This window comes from Leptosomus discolor, chromosome 8 (assembly GCF_034619465.1).
Source record: "Leptosomus discolor isolate bLepDis1 chromosome 8, bLepDis1.hap2, whole genome shotgun sequence".
Lineage (NCBI taxonomy): Eukaryota > Metazoa > Chordata > Aves > Leptosomiformes > Leptosomidae > Leptosomus > Leptosomus discolor.
Window position 1 is genome coordinate 39,912,526 of NC_141398.1, and position 18,822 is coordinate 39,931,347.

Below are 18,822 nucleotides of genomic sequence, written 5' to 3' on the forward strand. Positions count from 1 at the left end.
AGGATTCAGCTTCTTCCTCATTGAGCCCTGCTGCTCACCAATTAAGTCTGAATCCCAGAGAGACTCCTACAGGTTTGGAGAACAAGAAATCAGCCTGCCCAGGGAGCAGAGAGAAGGTCCCCAGGACTACACACCTTGTGCAGCATCAGAATACCTGCGCTCTCCCAGCAATTGCCTGGGACAGCAACCCAAGTGGCTCAGGACAACACAAGTCAGTGCAGGGAAGGGCTGCAATGCTGCTGGACCCACCTGGGCCTGCAAAGCCTTGGCAGCATTTTCCCTACAACTCACCCAAGCACCTTGCTAAGATGTCAGTGTCTTGCTCAAGAATTTTGTCTATGAAACACTGAGTCTTGGTCAAGGAGAACATGAAGAGGCACAGATCTTCCCCGCTGGCAGCCCAGATGCTGTCTTAAGACTCCTAAAATCCCATGGTGAGATCAGACTAACTATTTGACAAACCCATGACTTATGGCAGACAACTCTCCTTTCTAGGAGTGTAACATGCTGAGGATTTATCTTGCAGCAGGTATTTAGCTAAAGGATCTGCAGCTCTGCTTTGAGAAACCTAGACCCCCATCTATGCAGCCAAAGAATGAAATTACAATCCCAATGTGCCTCAGTTAAATCCAGCACTTGCTGTGCCCTGGCCGAGCAAGGAGCATAGCTGGGTGGTGGAGCAGAGCCCAAGTGGCTGCAAGCACAGCGAGCAGTGCCCATGGTACGCCCAGCTCTGAGTCACCGAGCGTCTCGGCTCCTGTTCAGCAGGGAGGCCTTGCCAGGAGCTCCCACAGCTTTGCCCAGAGCCTGGCCACGTCCTGCACGCCCCCACTTTCTCCCCTCTCGCCCAGATACCAATGAACAGTGTGAAAGCAGGACAGAGGAGACCAGAGCCTGCAAAGGTGAGGGGAAGAGATGACCCAACCCTCCCACATCCCAGAACTGGAAAGCAGAAATAACAATGAAACTGGGAAGAGGCAGAGCTCCAAGCAATGCAGCCCAGCGCCTGCCCATGGCCCCCAGCCAGCTTTGGGACTGGGGGAAAAGGAGTACACAGGAGGCACTGAGCAGGGCCGGGTTAGCTAGTCCCTCCGCTAGCAAAGGCTGCTGTGCTGCGCTGCTTGGCTGGGGCTGTTCAGCTCTCAGCTGACATGAGAAACCTCATTTCCAGTAAAAACAGACCTCTGGGCTTTCCATGAAGCCTTTCCACTTTCTGACAAAAAGCTGAAAGACAGGCTGCTTTGCCTTTAAAAAGGAGGCATTTTTCCGTTCAAAAAAAGGTCTTTGGCTAAAAACAAGGCTTGTTTTTCTGAAAATTTGAGATTTCCCACTCCATTTCTGCAGGGAGGAGAACCCTCCCAGCCCCATTTCCTGACCCGCTCTAATCACAGCGGCAATGAGTTCAAGAGAGAAAAATCTTCCCAGAGCACTAAGTGCCAGCACCCCCCTCTGCTGCTCGCTCTGAGGCTCAGGGGGAGGTTGGGAGGAGGGCGCCTGCCTTCGGCACCCTGCCTGCCTCTGGATGTTTTCGCTAAAATAAAATGTACTGTTAAGTGGTGCAGCTATAGAGGTAGGCATTTCCACTGCTGTAATTACACAACTTTCCTGTGAGATAACCAGGAATGGCTCTACCTGCTCTTTGGGCTATTGTTTTAAGCTTTTCAGGGAGAAAAGCACAGCACCCAGTTCCACTTGGGAGGAAAGTGTCTGCAGTCTCACGCAGGCCAGCTTTGCTCACAGGCTGTACCTCCAAAAGCGAGCTGCCTTCTGCATACCACGGGATCCCTTGCGCAGGGCACAGCTGTAGCCCAGCTTGGCTCCCCTGCCGCTGGGGCAGGCAGGACGGCTCCGCAGCCTGTGGATAAACCAGCTCCTACAGCCTTGCAGGGAGTGGTGCTCCACAGACAGAGCTCGCAGAATCATTTCCAGATGCCTCCCTCTGTTCTCCCGGCCCTTCTCCGGGTTGATGCGGCTGCCACAGCCAAAGCAACTCCTACTGGGCAGCGTGCGGGATTATCATTCCAGGCACTGCAGGAAAACAAGCGCTTGGAAGCGATTAACTCATGATCTCTCATTTAATTAAACAAAGGGAAAAAATGATGTATTTGCTTTTCAGCTCTGAGGTCCCGCTTCTGCGCATGCTGTAGGTCTGGGCATGCTCAGCCAGTGAAAGGCAGGCCCAAAGCTGGGCAAACGCCCTGCCAGCCCAGGGCTGGTTTGTTTTCACTCAAGGGGAACATCCCAGATTGCTTTGAAAGCAAAGTGTGACCTCCTGCAAGCCTCCAGCTTTGGAGCTAGTGCATAGCTATTATCAATGCTGTCCATGTGCCAGGGCAAAAAGCAGGCAGTAGTAGAGGGCAGAGGCAACCTGATACAGACAGCCACGTTCATGGCTCTGTACCATGCTTAAGGTGGCCAAAGGCAGACAGGCACCAGCAACAGTCACCCAAGCCTGCTCCCCTGCCCGAGACCCCTGCAGCCCAGCACGACGTTACACAGGTCTGTTACAGCAACACAAGAAGCAAACCTGCTTTACCTAATCCCCATGTTCATCCTTGCCAAAGACATATCCTGGTGCAGCCCTTCAGAGAGCAAAGCCCCTGCACCTGGAGAAGCAGGGCCTTCCCCAGCCCTCTGCTTACACATGTCCCCAAGGGAAGTTGGACGCACACGGCAGCTTGCACAGCGAGCGCTCTGCTGTTCGACCATTGCCTGACCTGGCTGGGTCACCTCACCAAACACTGCTCCACGAAGGAAATGGCATGATGTGCATTCAGACACAGCAGCCTGGCACCTCTTCCCATCAGAGCTCTATATTCACATTGCTCCTCTCTACCCTTTCTATTAGGTTTTCATACTCCAGGTTCTCTGAAGAAAGCCACAAGCCCTGCTCCAACACATCAGAAAAACTGCTGACAACTACTGAACAGATTAGAGAGGCCAAACTGGGGATGAAACACTGACCCACAAATCCAAGAAAGTAATCGTATAGCCAGAGAGGAGCAGAACTGGAAAACAGAGATAAGCCTTTCCTCGCAGGGACATGTCCCACTCATAACAGAGCTCTCAATGAACTGAGCAGAAGGTAGGTCTTATCCAGAGCAAGGAATGAGCCCCTGCTCCCAAAGGCCTGTTACTTTCTATTAGCAATAGATCAGACAGATGATATAGGTGTTTAGAAGGCATGTGAAAGAACAGATCAAAGCCCTGTCCTTAAACAGACAGCTTCCAGCTGAAATGAGGGCCCACAAGTGGATGAGAAGAGCTGTGTATAAAACACCATCCTACAGCTGGAGACCAGCTTATTTTGGTTTAGTTTAATCAAGGGATTAAGTCCTTAATCTGAAATAACTGCCTAAAACAGATTTATTTATTTATTTTTTAATATCATTGGCATAGATCTAACCATGCAATTAATTAACAAAGCTGTACTTGCTGTGATGCAAAGCTTTGGGTACTTTTAAAACACCCTTCCCAGCAACAGACTCATGCTGGAAGAGTGTAAGCATGTGGCGGCTGTGGTTTCATTGCCCAGCGTTAGCTACATATGCCTCCCCACCTCCTCAAGACCCTCCAGGGCAGAGCTGTGCCCCTCTTCACTCCCACCACCAGACTGAACGAGCTGCCCTGGCTTGGGCACCAACAGTCTGGCCATGGCACCATATGCCACGGTCCAGCCAAGGGTCTTCACGTTTAAAGTGTCATGTTTCTACAATGGGCTCAGACAAGGCTTGCTAAATCCTGTTAGATATCACAGACAGAGCCAAGAATTTTCCAAGCCAGTTGTACACAACACAAGTCCTGGGACATTACAGCAGACTCCCTTTCCTTACAGGGCTCTCCTAGGAAAGGCACTAAAAATCTTTCTCTCTGCTACCCAAGAGAATTGCCTGAGCTCATTCATCTTATTATTAGTTACAATATTTGCTCTACTCTCAACATCAGGCATTGGCATCCATCTGACAAACCAGCCTGAGCCTTGTAGCATCTTGTACCCCTTACCATTTGTGCCTAACACCTACCAAGTAACAGGGTGCCCTGGGCAGACAAAAGATTTGTTTATACCAGCCAGCTATAAAATACCCTGGGTAAGTTCTTTGCCAAACAGGTCAGCTCATTTTAACACCTTTTAGTCAGCAGCATGAGGCCATAGACAACACCTTGTGTTCAGACACCCATCTGGGGGCATCTTACAACAGATGGGCAGCCTCCTGTGCTCAAAAAGAAAATGATAATCCTTCAGCAGGACAGCTGATGAGTGCCAGAGGCAATCTTCACAGGGTCAGCATTTAGATTATTACTTATGTGCCAGCATTGCACACATTCTGAGCTCACGTTCAGTTCTCGCCCCTTCCTCTGCAAAGTGCATGAGCTGCTGGACAGACTCCCATGGGGACTGGTGGATTCTCCATGTGTTGCAGCTTCCATAATTGAGGGTGGATGCCACTAAGAAAAGATCATGTTTTAAGGAGCTCCCAGACTCAATGTGGGAGCTAGGCAACACTCTATGGTCCCAGTATCCCATAACAGATGACCTGTAGTTCCTTTTGGCCTTAAACACTCTATTACCATGTGCTCATGAAATACAAATCCTGCTATGTCAACTGAGAACAGAAACTGCTCTGAAGCTGAGCTGCAATTCCAGGAGGGGCTGGCTGATCGCATAAGAAAACAGTAAGTGTGCAAGCATCTTCCTTGAAGGAGCACATTCCTGCACACCTTTGATACAAGAAAGCAGCTGGCAGAAGCAATCAGAGGCCACCTCTGAGGAAGAGGCTGTGAGGAAGGATCAGACAGAAGGACAGAGCAGGCAGCCCAGAGATGGCCATGGCTATGCCAGCTCAGCCCTGGGCCACCACAAGAAGCATCAGTCTGTGCCCTGTAGGGAGAAGTGCTTATGATCAGAGGGACCTAGATTTGCTCCAAGACTCTCCGAGCTCACTGGGGAACAGATACACATGTACTTAAGCTCTCCCACCCCTGAGCAGTTGAGCCTGGGACTTGGAGTCAGATAAAAACATTTCCCCTATGTTCACATGCAGCGCTAAGTGCATGCCTCCCGGAAAGCTAAGTAAATCAGTCACAAATTCAGTGCATTGCTTTTACTGAACTCCTGAGTTAGAAAGGGGTAAACACAGGCTTTTAAAGCTACTCCCTTTATAGCTTTTTTCCCAAACAGAAAACAGTCTCACGTGTCCCATTATTTCCATACATATCAAAGGAGGGTGGAGATTTAACTAGCGATTTCTAAAAGACATCTTTGTGCACTGAAGGGATGCATGCCAAAACGTGGGTGGTTATAAGCCCAAACACAAAGAAGAATACATCCACAGGCATTTTTCCCCTTGATCCATTAACGGGTCTGCATACCAGCCTCCTGAGCGTATCAGAAGGACCTTGTTCAAAAGGTAAATGTATTCAGAAAGATGACAACAGACAGCAAATAATCCACATCCTTTAACCATGCTGGACGCTCAGCAGCACTAGGTTTTTGTTGGGAGACACCAAGATTTGACAGGCAGCCTCAGGGAAAGTATACCCCTGAAAGAACCTGCTCAGGAAGCCTCACAATTCTTGTGCAAACACTGCCGCACCTAACACGGGCTGCAAAGCTCAAGGTGGACACCTAGTTCAGATCATCAGAACTCCTGCAGCTTTTCTTCTCTGCACCATGTAAATCACAATCAAGCTGCAGCATCGCATCCCATTGGGGGTGACCATAAGGCCCCATGGAGGCTCCCCTCTACTGCACCAACCAACATGCAGGGGGAGCACACACAACAGTCTTCATCTGGCCCCCATTTTGCTCCACCTGAGTCATTTGCTTCCATTCAAATCAAAGGCTGGTTCCACCAGCTGCAGTAAGGGCTCATCCTGGACATTCCAGCCTGATGGCAGGATGGTAAATTTGAGCAGACAGAAAGACTTTCAGAGTCATTTCATGTTGCTTTGATCTTGGAAGTTTCAGCTTGGTGTCCAGTGATGCAAAAAATGGCATATGTATGAAAGCAGCCAGGAGCACTTACCACAAGAAAGGCCCCGTTTTTTTGTTAATTTTTTAATGAAGGCCAGCCAACAAAGATGAAGCACTCTGTGCGGCAGAAAGCTATTAGCATGGTCAAGCCTTCACAGTCAACAAGGGCATGTCCATTCACTTATCTGAGTTGCAACCCAGGTGTCATGGGTGGTGTAGAAAGCACAGAGCATCCCACCACCAGAAGTGGGCTGCTTACCCTGGCAGGCTATCCTTGCTTTTCATTGCTCTTCAGTCAGCAACACATCTGATCCTGGTGCTACTACTCACTTTTTCAGACCTTGGCTACACTGAGCGCTGCAGGGCAGAACAGGGTGTTTGCTCATGGGTAGAGAGCCAGGAATAGGAACAAAAGGTCCTCTGATATTGAGTGCCCACAGGTGGGTTGAGTTTATAGCTTCTACAGAAGACATCTTGACTGTTTTAACAGATACTTTTCAGCACTTTTGTACTAAAAGGGCCTGTAGCCCCCATGTCTGTGACTTCCACCCACACCCAGTGCTGATACTTAGGTTTAGGCTGTGCCCACAGCCTGTACAATGGTTCAGTTTTGCACAGATTGGTTGCAGACAGGGTTATGTTTGCGGTGAAGCTAGAGAAGTAGGGTCCAGGAGCTGAGCAGCTGTGACTGTGCTCTGGTATTTAGGGGCAGACATGCTGACTGGCCCTCTTTTCTGAAGCGACCAGCAGCAAGATGCTCACCAGGCTTTCACATTATAATCTCTTCTACTAGCAAGGTATGCCCTCAGGGCTGACTGCACATGCGGGTAGATGGCCAGCAGCACAGCCAGAGAGACTTATGGTACAGGATGCTGATTTTCAGAAAATAAGCGCTGACGCTCAGCGTACAGTCCTCTTTGGACACCTGCAGCATCTCACCATAAACACTTGCTTTCTTGCGTTCCCACCTGGTACTAGAACACATTTGGTGATTGCTGGGCAGAGATACATGGATGCAGCTGGCCTGTCACCTGAATTTAGCTATTATTTTTATTGATACAACAAACAGCATGTTCACCTTCCCAGTGTTTTTGGAAAGAAGCTGGGCAAAATGCAGAAACTGTCATCTTGTTACCCCAGAGAAGATGCTTTCAAACCACTTCCATGTGCTTAGGATTACATCTCTAGTCTTTGTCCATGTTCCAACATCTTGCTCATGGCTTTGGCACAGAAATAAAGATCCCCAATGCTTAAAGCTCTTTGTGATTCCCAGACTCATTTCCTTCCCACCCCAGGAAAAGACATAACCAGAGGATAAAAGAAAGACTGTATTTTCTGCTGAAAACCCATCCTCTCTCCTGCCAGTGTAGAGGTGCCACCTGAGCTTCTCTGCAGGAAGACACCATCATTTGCACATCTTATGATACACACAGGCTCTGCTCTACTTGTGTGCATGATGACTGAAGACTTGGAGTGTGCCACCATATGAGATGAGTAGCCCAGGCAAGTCCAAGGCACACAGTTGCGGGAGCCTCACTGAATTCATGCGATGGGTCCACAGTGCTGCAGCTACCACAGAAGAGCAGCAGCAATCACCCTAGCAAGGCTGGAAAAGCAGCCCTGAGCTCCCTGGACAGCTGCTGCAGCTTGAGCGACTTCCCGGAGACAGAGCTGTCCCTCACAACGTGGGGAACCAGACCCCCATACCGTGCAGTGGAAGAGCAGGGCTATTGCTCGCTTTGCCTCCAGCTGACCCACCCAGGAGCACAGGGTTTTGCATCTGCTTGGGTGGAAACTGTTCCTCAAGTGGAATGCACTGTGGTCCAGCCATACGCCCTGACCATCTCCTGTGCCCCATCAAGTAGCAGGCACCAGGCAAGGCAAAGCCCTCTCCCATGGAGGAGAAATTCCTAGTGGGCAAGAAGGGCAGATGCCCAACCACAAAAGCCATGGTGAGACAAGCAGGGTAGACCGAATCAATCCAGGCTTCTGCTTTGCTCACACCATGGGGTTTGCACAGCTGCAGAAGTCAGTTCTAATGGTAGTAGGCTACTTTGGCTTAAGGTATCTTACACATTTGGTGCTTTAGGCATCCTCCAGCTGCAAGAACCCTATGTGCCCGTACATACACCTCATCATCCCTAACACTGAAGCATAACAGACACCCCATGAAGAGGAATCACCTGCCTCACACAGAACAGGGCAGCCCGCAGTTGCACCACACCAGAACTCCATCAGGAGCCAAGCCTCTGAGTTCTACAGACTGCCAGAGGCCATGAGGAAGTCTTATGCAGGCCAACAGACTGACCCACATTCACTTAGATCCAAATCTGGCCTGCAGGGTTTGGTTGATTCACCAGGACACCAAAAACTCAAGTCAAACAGAATAGCTTGGAGCTACAGTCACAATTCAGCTCCTCAGAGATCACACCTCCCAAACAGTCTACCATAGCATTAGGAACAGACACCTGCCATGCATGGATTGCAGATATCCGCATTGCTGGGTCTGTGGCAGCTTGGCCTCTGGTTCTTGCTCCTTGCAGCTGCCAAGCCTGAATTCAGCACCTGAGAGGCACATGGTCCCCCTTCAGCAGTGATGCATGGTCACTGCACACCCACAACCCACCGTGGTACCTGAACTGGCCATGGCACTGCTCACACAAAGGCCCATGCTTCAGACAGCTTTTGCATCACACATTGGAACAAGGCAAAGGACCTGAACCAGCAACAAAGCACTTGGGAATCAAAAAGTCACCTCTGGTTTGCAGGAGCAGAGTAGCAGCAGTTGGTCCCTGCCACAGACCTCCCAGAGCAGAGCTTTGCAAGCACTGCTTCAGCCCCCATGGGAAAATGCTGCCCATGGGACTGCAAGGGATGGCACCCACCCTGCATAGCCCCAAATGGTGGTCTCCTTTGATTTCAACTTCATACAATAACCAGCATAGACCAAACATTGCCAGGAACACACTAGGTGTGGGGTGAGAGAAAGTGGTCTCCTGAATGGGGCAAAAAAGTGGAAGAAGCAAGATGCCTGCAGGCCTCCACAGCAGGACAGGACAAGAGAGCACACCATGGCTCTGAGATAGTGACGTGAAGGTACAGAGAGCCGCAGGGTCCTGAGCAGACATCTGAAGGGTGGAAAAGGGAAAAGACACAGGACCACGAGCTTAGCTCAGGTTGCAGAAGCCAAAAGTTGGGCAACTCATCCTTCAATGAAAGCCAAGCTTCTCCAAGCCCAGAAGCTGAACTTTTAAGAAAAAGTAAGTCACTGCCAGGCACAGCAGCAATGAAAGCTTCTTGTCCCCCTCATGGACTTTGTTCCCTCTGCTGTGGAGAAGCAGCCCATGACACGGCAGGACACATCCAGGAGATTTAGGGCTGCTAGGCACACAGATCCCAGCCTAAGCCCAGGAACAAACCATCAGAAGCCAGACTGGTGCTCAGTGGGTGCCACAGGGCTATCAATCCCTCCAGGCTCTGCCACTCCAGGACTGGGCACCTCTGTTTGCAGGGCAGCGCCAGTGTCGCTGGGCAGCGGACTGCCCTGCAGCCACTCCCAGGTAGACAGGGTACTCAGTTGCCTGGCTGGGCTCGCCAGTCTCTCCCCTCCCCAAACAAGGATCCCTGCCCAGCTCCAGAGTTTTCTCTGAACCCCTGGATGCCTACCCAGGGCAGGACAAAAAGCCGCTGATGCCCTCCTCTTCCCCAGGCTCTGCAAGGGGGCAGTGCTCAAAGCCCCAGAATGGGACTGGCAAAGAGTGAGGGCAGGAGGAGAGCGCAGCATCCAGGCAGCCTGAAAGACAGGACCTTGCCTGAACTGCCCCATCCCAGCTCCTCACTCCAGGGCTGTACCCCGATAGGCACCCTGCAAGGGATCACTGCCAACAAGAGCCCCATCTGCGGCTGGCACCCAGGGACACAGCACGCCACCCGAGTAACGGGAAGTGCCAGAAAAGCCGTTTCCCACTCCCAGCATTAGCGCCGTGTGCTGGCTTCAGGCAGGCTGCCCCAATAGCAGCTCCATCCCGCGCAGCCCTGCTCGTGCCCAGGGCGAGAGCCCTTTCAGAGATTTCCTTACCATGTTCCCGGCCTCCTTTATTCCCCCTCACTTCCAAAGGCAGCGTTTTTTCTCTTTTTCCTCCATGTGTGTGACAGGGCGTCTCCTCTCCCCTCCGACGTGAACCACCGAAGCACTTTGAGTTCTGGACTGTAATCCAAGCCCTCACCGCCCCCAGCACAGCTCCAACTAATCTAACTCATGACACTACCGGGCTGAGCAGGGGACCTCGAAGGTTTCTCTGACAGCCAACTCCAGCGCTAGACAGTGGAGGGGCATAGCAAGCGCAGGGTGCCGCGTTCCCCAGCCCTGTGGGGACCTTACAGACACAGGCAGAGCCAGCAGCGCTCACAGGCTGCTTGTTACGGCATCGCTGCTATCTGTGTCCCTGGCCCTCTGCACAGACCTGCTTAAATGCAGATGCTTCGTGGCAGGGAGCTACCTTCGCCCAGGAAGATCTGAATAACTGCTAGAGGAGAACAAGTCCACGGCAAGCATCCCAGGAAGGTCTCCAGCTTCCCAAAGTGGTTTCCAGCAAAATCCTCCCCCCGCCTCCTCTTGGCTTGCTTCTCTCTAAGTCCAGAGAAGTTTCACCACTCTGAGATCCTGAGGCAGCACTACAGGTTAAGCAAACTGCCAAGAAATGCAGAAAGAGTGCTCTGAAATACTGTTTTTCCAACTTTCTAGAAGGAAAACAGAGAGGCAGTGACCGCTTCAGGCAACAGCAACAAACTGCATTGGTATCAGGCAAGAGATGTGGAGACCTCACCCCCTCCCAAAGGAGGAAGTAATTTAACATGGCAAGTTTCTCCACCCCTCCATTAATTGTTTAAGATGGCCAGGGGCCAAAATACTGCCCAAGCAGTGGGGAAGGTCACTGAACAGGCAGGCAGCAGCCTACAGAAGTGACAACAGGAAAGGGCAGAGCCACAGAGGCAGAGAGGGAGGGGAGAGGCAGGTGCCGCAGGGCATCCCAGGATCTGCTGACACACAAAGGCTTTGTCTAACGGGAAGCAGGGCGGGAAGTGGCACACAGGCGAAGCCTCAGAGCCCTGGGCATGAGGTGCAGGGTTTGGCAGCACGGCTTGGGACCAGGAGCTGCCTCTCGAGCCTTGCCCGTGGCACATGGTCTTGGCAACCTTGGTGGGAACTGACACTTCATCAAGGCAGCCACAGTGGATGAGGTCACTTCCATCCCAATAGGAAGGGTGACTCAGGCAGGACACGAGGACCTACAGCAGGAGGGAAGACATCCCCTGCATGGAGAAGCTCAGTAGAGACACACAGGGTACTTGCCTGCTGAAGCTGAAGCTATGTTACCAAACACCTCTGCTGCTTTGGCTCAAGGGGCAGGCTCCCACAGCCTTCCCAAGCCCTGCTCCACAGGGCCAGCAGCGGAGCCCATGAGCACTGGTCCAGCTCAAGAACACCTTCAGCTATTCTTCTCCCATGGAGGACTGCCAACAGTTGGCCCTAAAACCCACTGCACATGGTGGCCTCGTGGCATGTTTTCAGAGATAACCAGCAAACAAGGGTTTGAGCGGTCCCAAAGCCACCCATTTAATACACCAACTGCTTGATGTCCTGTTGTGGTAGCAACAATGGATAACAGGCCCTGCAGGGATTCAGTTTGTTTTCCTCAAGCAGAAAGAGATGTCCTCTGAAAAGGGGATGTGACACTGGTCACTGCGACACTGGTCCAACACTCAGTGGACCAGAGCTGAGCAGCTGCCCCACTATTCAGTGCTTGTCTTTCAAAGAGCCCATGTTTGCAGAGGCTCCCCCATGGCCTCTAACACCTTGTCACCTTCTCTGTACAGCAGCAGGGCACTGCCCACAGTGCACCATAGCAGTGAGCACCTCTAGCCCACGTCAGGTGAGTTCAGTTGATAATCCCAAGCTGGGTGAAGGAGAGCACCCCTGCCAATGCAAAGGGTATTAACAACCCAGCACAGGCACTACCTAGTTGTTGTCATCCACAACAGCTAAAGGAAATTGTGATCTTGTCTGTGGATGTAGGAGAGCATTTCTTTCCCCCTCATATTGATAACAAGAGGGTGAGGAACCTGATGTACTTCCCCAGCAGAGCCTCTGACCACAGATTCTGCTGTCTGCGCGAGGCAACATTTGCAAAGTAGCTTTGCCCTGCATCTATTCCGCAAACACATCTCGCAGCCCACAAACATGGCTACAGCTTTGCAACAGGCTTCTGCAGGTGCTGGGAGTCTCCCTACAGGCTGCCCCCTCCAAGAAAGGGAGCATAGAAAGCAATGTCCCACCAGTGCATGTGTGGCACGCAGCTGGCTGTGACAAGGCTTGTGCTATCAGCAGTGCTGAGCTATTTCTGTTGGAGGCACAGAGTAAAAGGAGGTAGAAAAGATCCACTACATCTCTCACGCCCAGATGTTTTATGGAAATCTCCCTGCTGTTTCTTCTACTGCAGCAATACATGCAGGTTTCCTTTCAGGAGGCCACAGCTGCCCAGGGCTAATGCAACTCCTTGCACATGACTATTTTGATCCATCAAACAAGTCTCTGCAATTACCCTGGGGTCTGCAGAGGGACCAGCCTCTGAGCAGAGAGCTGAAGCCTCCAATCAGGCTGGCCATCAGCAGCCTGGGTACTGAGACTGGGCTCTTCAGAGCTACTTCAGCAGCAAGCCAAAGCCCTGATCAGTTGTATACAGCCTGTCTGAAAGGCTGCTGCGGGGCTGGAAGGGGCCCCACAGCTCCTGCACTAGACAAGCAAGGAGTTACCTCACCTTTTGAAACAGAAACATGTACTCCCCAGGCACAAAGGGCAATGCAGACCTGGGGGGGGCAACCTGAGAGCCCATGCAAATAAAGGGGACATTGCTGAGAACTGGCTCCCATGTCATTACTGAACTGGTCAGGTCTCCCACATCCAGACCTCTGGCAGCAGCTCCAGAGTGAGAGCAGATTTCAGCTTTCCTCACCCATTCAGGTGGCTTGCACAGGCTGGGGAGCACGGGTTGCCATCTCCTTTAGTTCTGAGTTAGCAGGTAAGACACTTCCAAGCCACCCAATTCCAGATCTTTTGAGGGCCAGAAAGAAAAAAGCAGCACTTTCAGGAGCTGGTATAGGAGTTTGCAGCATCCCCATAAACACAGATGAGGAGGGCACCATCTAAGCTCACAGAGCCCGTATCTGGTTCCTATCCCATTTTCCACCCCTGTGACCAGGGACAGAGCCAGGTGCTCCCCAGACCATACATCCAACACTCACTACCCAGGACCTACTCAAACTATATAACCATTAGCACATGCTTTTTGTGGTGCAGCAGCCAGTTTAGTTGTGGAGATGACAACTGAAAGCTCGCCCCAAGTTTCCAAGCCTACATCGCACAGGAAAGTCAGCGGCTGTAGGCATACATTTATAGAAACAGAGGGGGAATGGGTTGTCTAACGCAAGAGCAGCCTAGAGCCTAACCTCATGCCTCCTCCCCTTTCTACACTGTGCTCAAAGCTCAGAAGCACCTTCCCCCCATCAAGGATTTCCAGGCCAAAGAGCCTGAGTTCAGCTCCTCCCCCATCCCAGTCAGAGGTGGTGACGTGGTTCCCTGTGCCGTGGCACTGCACTAAGGGGAACATCACATTACTGTTTACCCATGGCTGGATCCTAATATAGCTGCCTTTTTTTTTTTTTTAAATTGCAAAGTGGTCTTTCCCTCCTCTCCTGCATTGTAGATCCATTAATTCCTGCACAAGCACATGGGAGACAGCTGTAGCCAGCACTTCAGTGGGTGTTAAAAAGTCCCTCTTGACTGAGGCTGACAACAATGCCACGCTTGTTCCCCAACACAGTCTCTCACTGTCTCCTCGCAGGAGCAGCTCCTTGGTCTTGCATGAGGCCTGTGCTTTCCTCTGGGTTGGTTTAATTGCTGAAGCTGGTGCAAAAGGCTGCTGTCATCTAGATCTGGGTGCTCCAGCTTCCCATCCAACAGACCCAGGTCCTTTGCATGGACCGCTGGGCAATTTTACCCTCAGGGAACCGCTTCAGGGCAGCCGTGTATTGCTAAGCACAACCTGTCCCAGAGGTGAAATATGGCAAAAGGCAGCAAATGCTGACATCAGGAAGGATGAGGAGCTAAACTTTGTAGGCTGTGGGGCCTCCCCAGAGTTAAAAGGGGAGGGGATGGGGAAGGGGTCAGTATATCAACTGTTCTGAAACTTCAGGGGTCATAACTTCAGACCCACATCTCTTTCCCCCCATTGCCTTCTCCTTTGTCGGATCTGGTTTCTGGAGCTGCAGTATTTCCTAAGTACCTGCTCAAGAAGTACCGCTACTTAGAGCCCCATAAGAGCTGGGAGAAAGCACAGGCAGAGGTAAGAGACAGGCGAAGGACCTCTGCCTTTGAGTCAATGCTTGCAGAGTTCTGCTTATTTTCAGTTGTGCAAATCAGGGAAAGCTCAATGCTCTTACCAATAGGACTTAGCTGGAAGAAACACAGGACAGATGTTCTAAATGCCAGATAAAGACATCTTCTGACACAGAGGAAGTTGTGCAATATGCATTCTAGCTAGACGATTGCACTGCAGCAGCCAACAGCTCTTAGGAAAATAGCCCCATGCACTCCACCTCAGCTTAGCATGATCACTGGTGTAGTCCTCAGCATAGGGAACCTCCTGTGTCCATAGGGACTTCCAAGGGAAAGGAGAGTCCGGGAGCAGGCTGTGGCAGAGCAGTACTCCAGGACCTACGGCCCCTGCTAACCCACTCAGTGGACATCTCTGAATCTACTTCCAGGCATCTCCTTGTCACCGGACTGGGGCTGTCTGCCAGCTCCCATGTCCGCACACACAGCTATGCAGATGTCCCATAGATTAAGCTGTGCCCTGAAAATACAGGTTCAAGAAATATACATTACAATCCCACCAAGCTACCCACTGTGAACGCCATTCCCCTTCCACTTGGCAGCCTATAAAAAAGGGAAGCCACCAAGAAGCAGTGCTAGACCCCACTCAGCACAAGCAAGTGCCTTAAGACCAGTGACAGATGTTTGCTTGAAACAGGTTTAGTCAAAGCAAAGCAACAAGTGCTGGAGCAAGTAGAGCTGCAAGCAGCCCTTAGTATCAACATTTCAGGAAAGAACTACTTCTCTCCCCATAAGGGAGACAAGAGCCGGTTGTATGCAGTTTAATAACATTTAAACCTCTATTTCAGATCACAAGTAAAGCAGGCCTTGGCTTCACAAAAGCACATCTTGGTTTAGCTAATTAATTTGATAATCCCCTATTTGCAACCCTCAGGAGACATTCAGCTTCTAAAGCGAGTAATTACCACTAAGTGGCAACCTCTTTGTGAGGCCCAGTCTGATTAGGGAAAAAATTTCTTAAGCTAGAAATATAATCGTGGTGTGATTTCCCAGAACGACTGGAGGAGAGACTACATAACAACAGCTGGTCATGCTCACCATTTGAAGGGAACAGGGGCAACTCAATTACTAGGTCTCCAGCTACACTTCAAGATGTTGTTCAGTGCCACGTGCAGATCTGGCATGCATCGGGAGGTTTCAGAGAAGATGTTTGACAGGTACAGAAGTCAGGAAGGTCCCACTCAGGGCTCTCAAATACTCATGTGTGCCACAGGGGGGTGGGGAATATTTAAAAAAAAAAAAAAAACAAACCAAAACCGCACATCAGGCCTACTGCAAGACATACGTAAGCTCATAGTGCACAGTCCCACAGGGGACTGCCAGCCTTGTAGACTCTCCACACAGATAGGAAGGCACACCTTGATGACACACAGTGTCTCCCCCAGACAAGCCAGTCAGACTCAACACATGCAGAACACTTGTGAGTCTAATGCCTGCTCCAGGCATCCCCATGTGCCCAGGGTCGGCTCAGCAACAGCCCAGCACTAGCATCAATCACTGCCAGAGCCCACAGGGCAAAGTCCTGCTTCTGCATATGCCCAAGACTCCTGTCTCAGGCTGAGCAGCTTTGGGCTTCTTTAACTTTGGGCAGTTCTTGTCAGGGGACATGGGTGGCCCCCAGGCCTTGTAAAGTGGTGATGCTCCACGCTGCTCTTGGGTTAGCACCTCTACAACGGCATCCTCCTTACGTGGAGGTCATGAACGCAGCCAGTGCTGGTAGGAGCAGGACTTGGATAGAAACCAGGCTTCCTGCCCTGATCAGGCATCTTCCCAATAGGCACATTTTCTCTACAACACTCATACCCCACAAGATGTTTCCCCACTGGGGTGGACTCTCCTGTTTGGGTGCTGGGTCTCAGCATCCAGGTGCTCTAAGCACTAGGCAGGTGCGCTGGTTGGCAGGACATTACCACCCTGGAGAGAAGACCCCAAGCTCACCGAGAGCCTGGAACAGAGACCTGTAGGACACAGAGCCAGGCAGGCACACACCTCTGTGGATGCAGACCCAGTTAAGAGAGCTTAAATCCTTTAAGAGCAGCTGCTTGTTTGTCTCCCTGGAGTTTAGGCATTGCCTGCCTTTCCTGAGGACAAAGTGCTCTTGGCTTAGAAATCTAGCTGTGGTTTCAGGACTGCTGTTTCAAAGCTCACCACTGTCTCTGAACAGAACAGATTTTGGTTTTCTCTGAAGAGCAGCCTAAAACTGGCCTGTCCCTTTCCAGATCCCACGTATTTAATGGCATAAGACAGTCATCTGTTTACCTTCCCTGCTGGCAATGATGTTGCATGCTGTTTAGTCCCCACAGCACATGTTTACAGTACTCTCTGAGACAGCACGCTCACCTCCAAGCTAGATATGCCAGTGGGCAACTATGCCCTTCCTGCCCCAGCCCAGCAGCCACCTCCCCAGTCCCTCTCCCACAGATATGGGACATGTGGAGCACAGGGTCTCACAGCTACTGCAAATGCTGTCCTCAGTCGCAGCTACCAGTGACTGCTCCTCTTTCCAGGTCTGCTTGACAGTCAGACACCCCCTCCATGCCTCAGGAGGCCCCCACTTGTGTCCCTGCTCTGTTCCCAGCTCACACCTGAGCAACCAGCACCCACGACATACCTGCCCAGCCCACACCAGGACAAGCAGATACAGCCCTCAGTGGACACCCCAAGTAGGTACTAAGCACCAACCATTACCAGACAAGGGCTGGGACATACTTCTGGGCTACAGGCCCATCCCTTGTGTTCCCAAAAGAGAATCCAACTGTGCCCTGCTAGGAGGGAGGGCTGCCAGCTCTAACCACCCCACTCTAAGGGAGCAGGGACCTCTCCTCTGACCACTGGCTACAGTCTCTGCCCCAGTTTGCAGAGGCAGGCCCCGCACCCAGGTCCTACCTGGGATGGCAACCAGGGACCACAGCACCTCTGCTCCAAGAGCTCTGACCCCCAGGACTGTTATTCCCCCAAGTCACATTCTGCCAAGCCCCCATCCAGCCCCCCAGCCCCTCACAAACCCCACACTTACAGCCAACACTTGCAGAGCCTGCACCCAGCAGATCCCAGCAGATCCTGCAAACCATTCTCCCATGGCAGAGTCTCTCCAGAGAGAAGGAAAGCTCTCACCTGCCTGCAGTTCGCTCCTCCAGATCAGGCAGGCAGAGAAGCAGCTGGGTTAGCTCAGCCCTCTCTGGGGCAGAGCAACAACCCCGAGGTGCAGCTCCAGCTGTGGGCAAGCAATCAGTGCTTTATACAGCCACATGGGCGTTCCCTGGGACCAGCTCTCATATTGCCTGTTAGCAGCTGGGCTGTGCTGCCCACGGAACTCAGGCAGTCCCACTGTGGGTCCTCCAGGTGCTTCTCAAAGTACACTTAATCCTGCTGGTATTTCCAGCAAGGGAATGGCAACTGTTTCAGAGCTGAGCAATGGTCTCTCCTGTACCACGGGAGACCTGCTTTGCCCCCCTCTAGCCTTGCCCAGCTGGTAGCAAAGGCAAAAGATCTGGTTCCTCCATCTCAGTCTCAACAGAGCAGCTCCACAAGGCTCCAGGCTGAGGTTCCAGTCACTCTGTAGCAGGCAAACAGCAGTTTAGTGTGAGGGTCTTAACCCCAGAGAAGACTGGAGCCAACTCTGCTGACTGCAGATCCGGAGCAGAGGAGGTGATGGGAAAGCTCCTCAGATGCCACTGGGAAGGGCTGGTTTGACCGGGTATAGGAGCAGTCTGCCATGGGACATCTGTAGCTGACAATCAGAGAGGCAAACCTCAGGGAATGCCTACAGCAAGTATGCAAGGCAGGAACACAGAGCTGGTGGGAAATAGGGCACAGCAGGTTCCTGGAGGAGGTGGTGTGATGTGGATCATACCAGGGACCCTTTGTTCCCAGTGTGGGTTGGAGGGAGAGGACCCTGCACTAGGCAAGAGGGCATGCTGTGAGCATGGTACCAGCGAGGTGGGCATCTCCTACCCATGCCACCAGGGCTGGAGAGCACCAGCAGGAGCTAGCACAATTTAATCCCGTCAGCAGCAATAACAAGGTGTCTCCTAAAGGAGATGAGCAGCTTCGTCTTCAGACAGGCCAGGGCAGAGGCCTTGTGCCTCCTGTCATCAGTCTCCCCTGCTTTCCTCTTACTTGTCCTTCTTCCACCATTCTCTTCCTTTTTGCAGGGGGATCTCTGCTCACAGATCAAGACAGGGTAAAGCCATCCTCAGAACAACCACAGGAAGGGACTAGGAGGCTTAGACCCCTCTAGCATTCATATAGGACCCATGCTGGCCCCATTGTTAGACTGGGGCCACGTGCCTTTGGATAAGTTTGGCAGTAAGCGGGACGAGCAGGTCAAGAGCTGTGGGACTGATACTCTGGCTGTCCCTGGAATATCCTCTCTGGGTACCCTACTCCAGATATT

General features: G+C 51.7%; 1 protein-coding gene across 1 annotated transcript in view; it reads right to left on the reverse strand.

The window, feature by feature from the left end:
* PLEKHG4 (pleckstrin homology and RhoGEF domain containing G4) overlaps nt 1-17,505 on the reverse strand; it is a 93,163-nt gene extending 75,658 nt beyond the window's left edge. The window contains exon 1 of the mRNA XM_086469286.1: nt 17,443-17,505. Within this exon, the coding sequence (XP_086325412.1) occupies nt 17,443-17,505 (63 nt within the window). The remainder of the gene's footprint in view (nt 1-17,442) is intronic.
* Between the last annotated feature and the right edge of the window lie 1,317 nt (nt 17,506-18,822).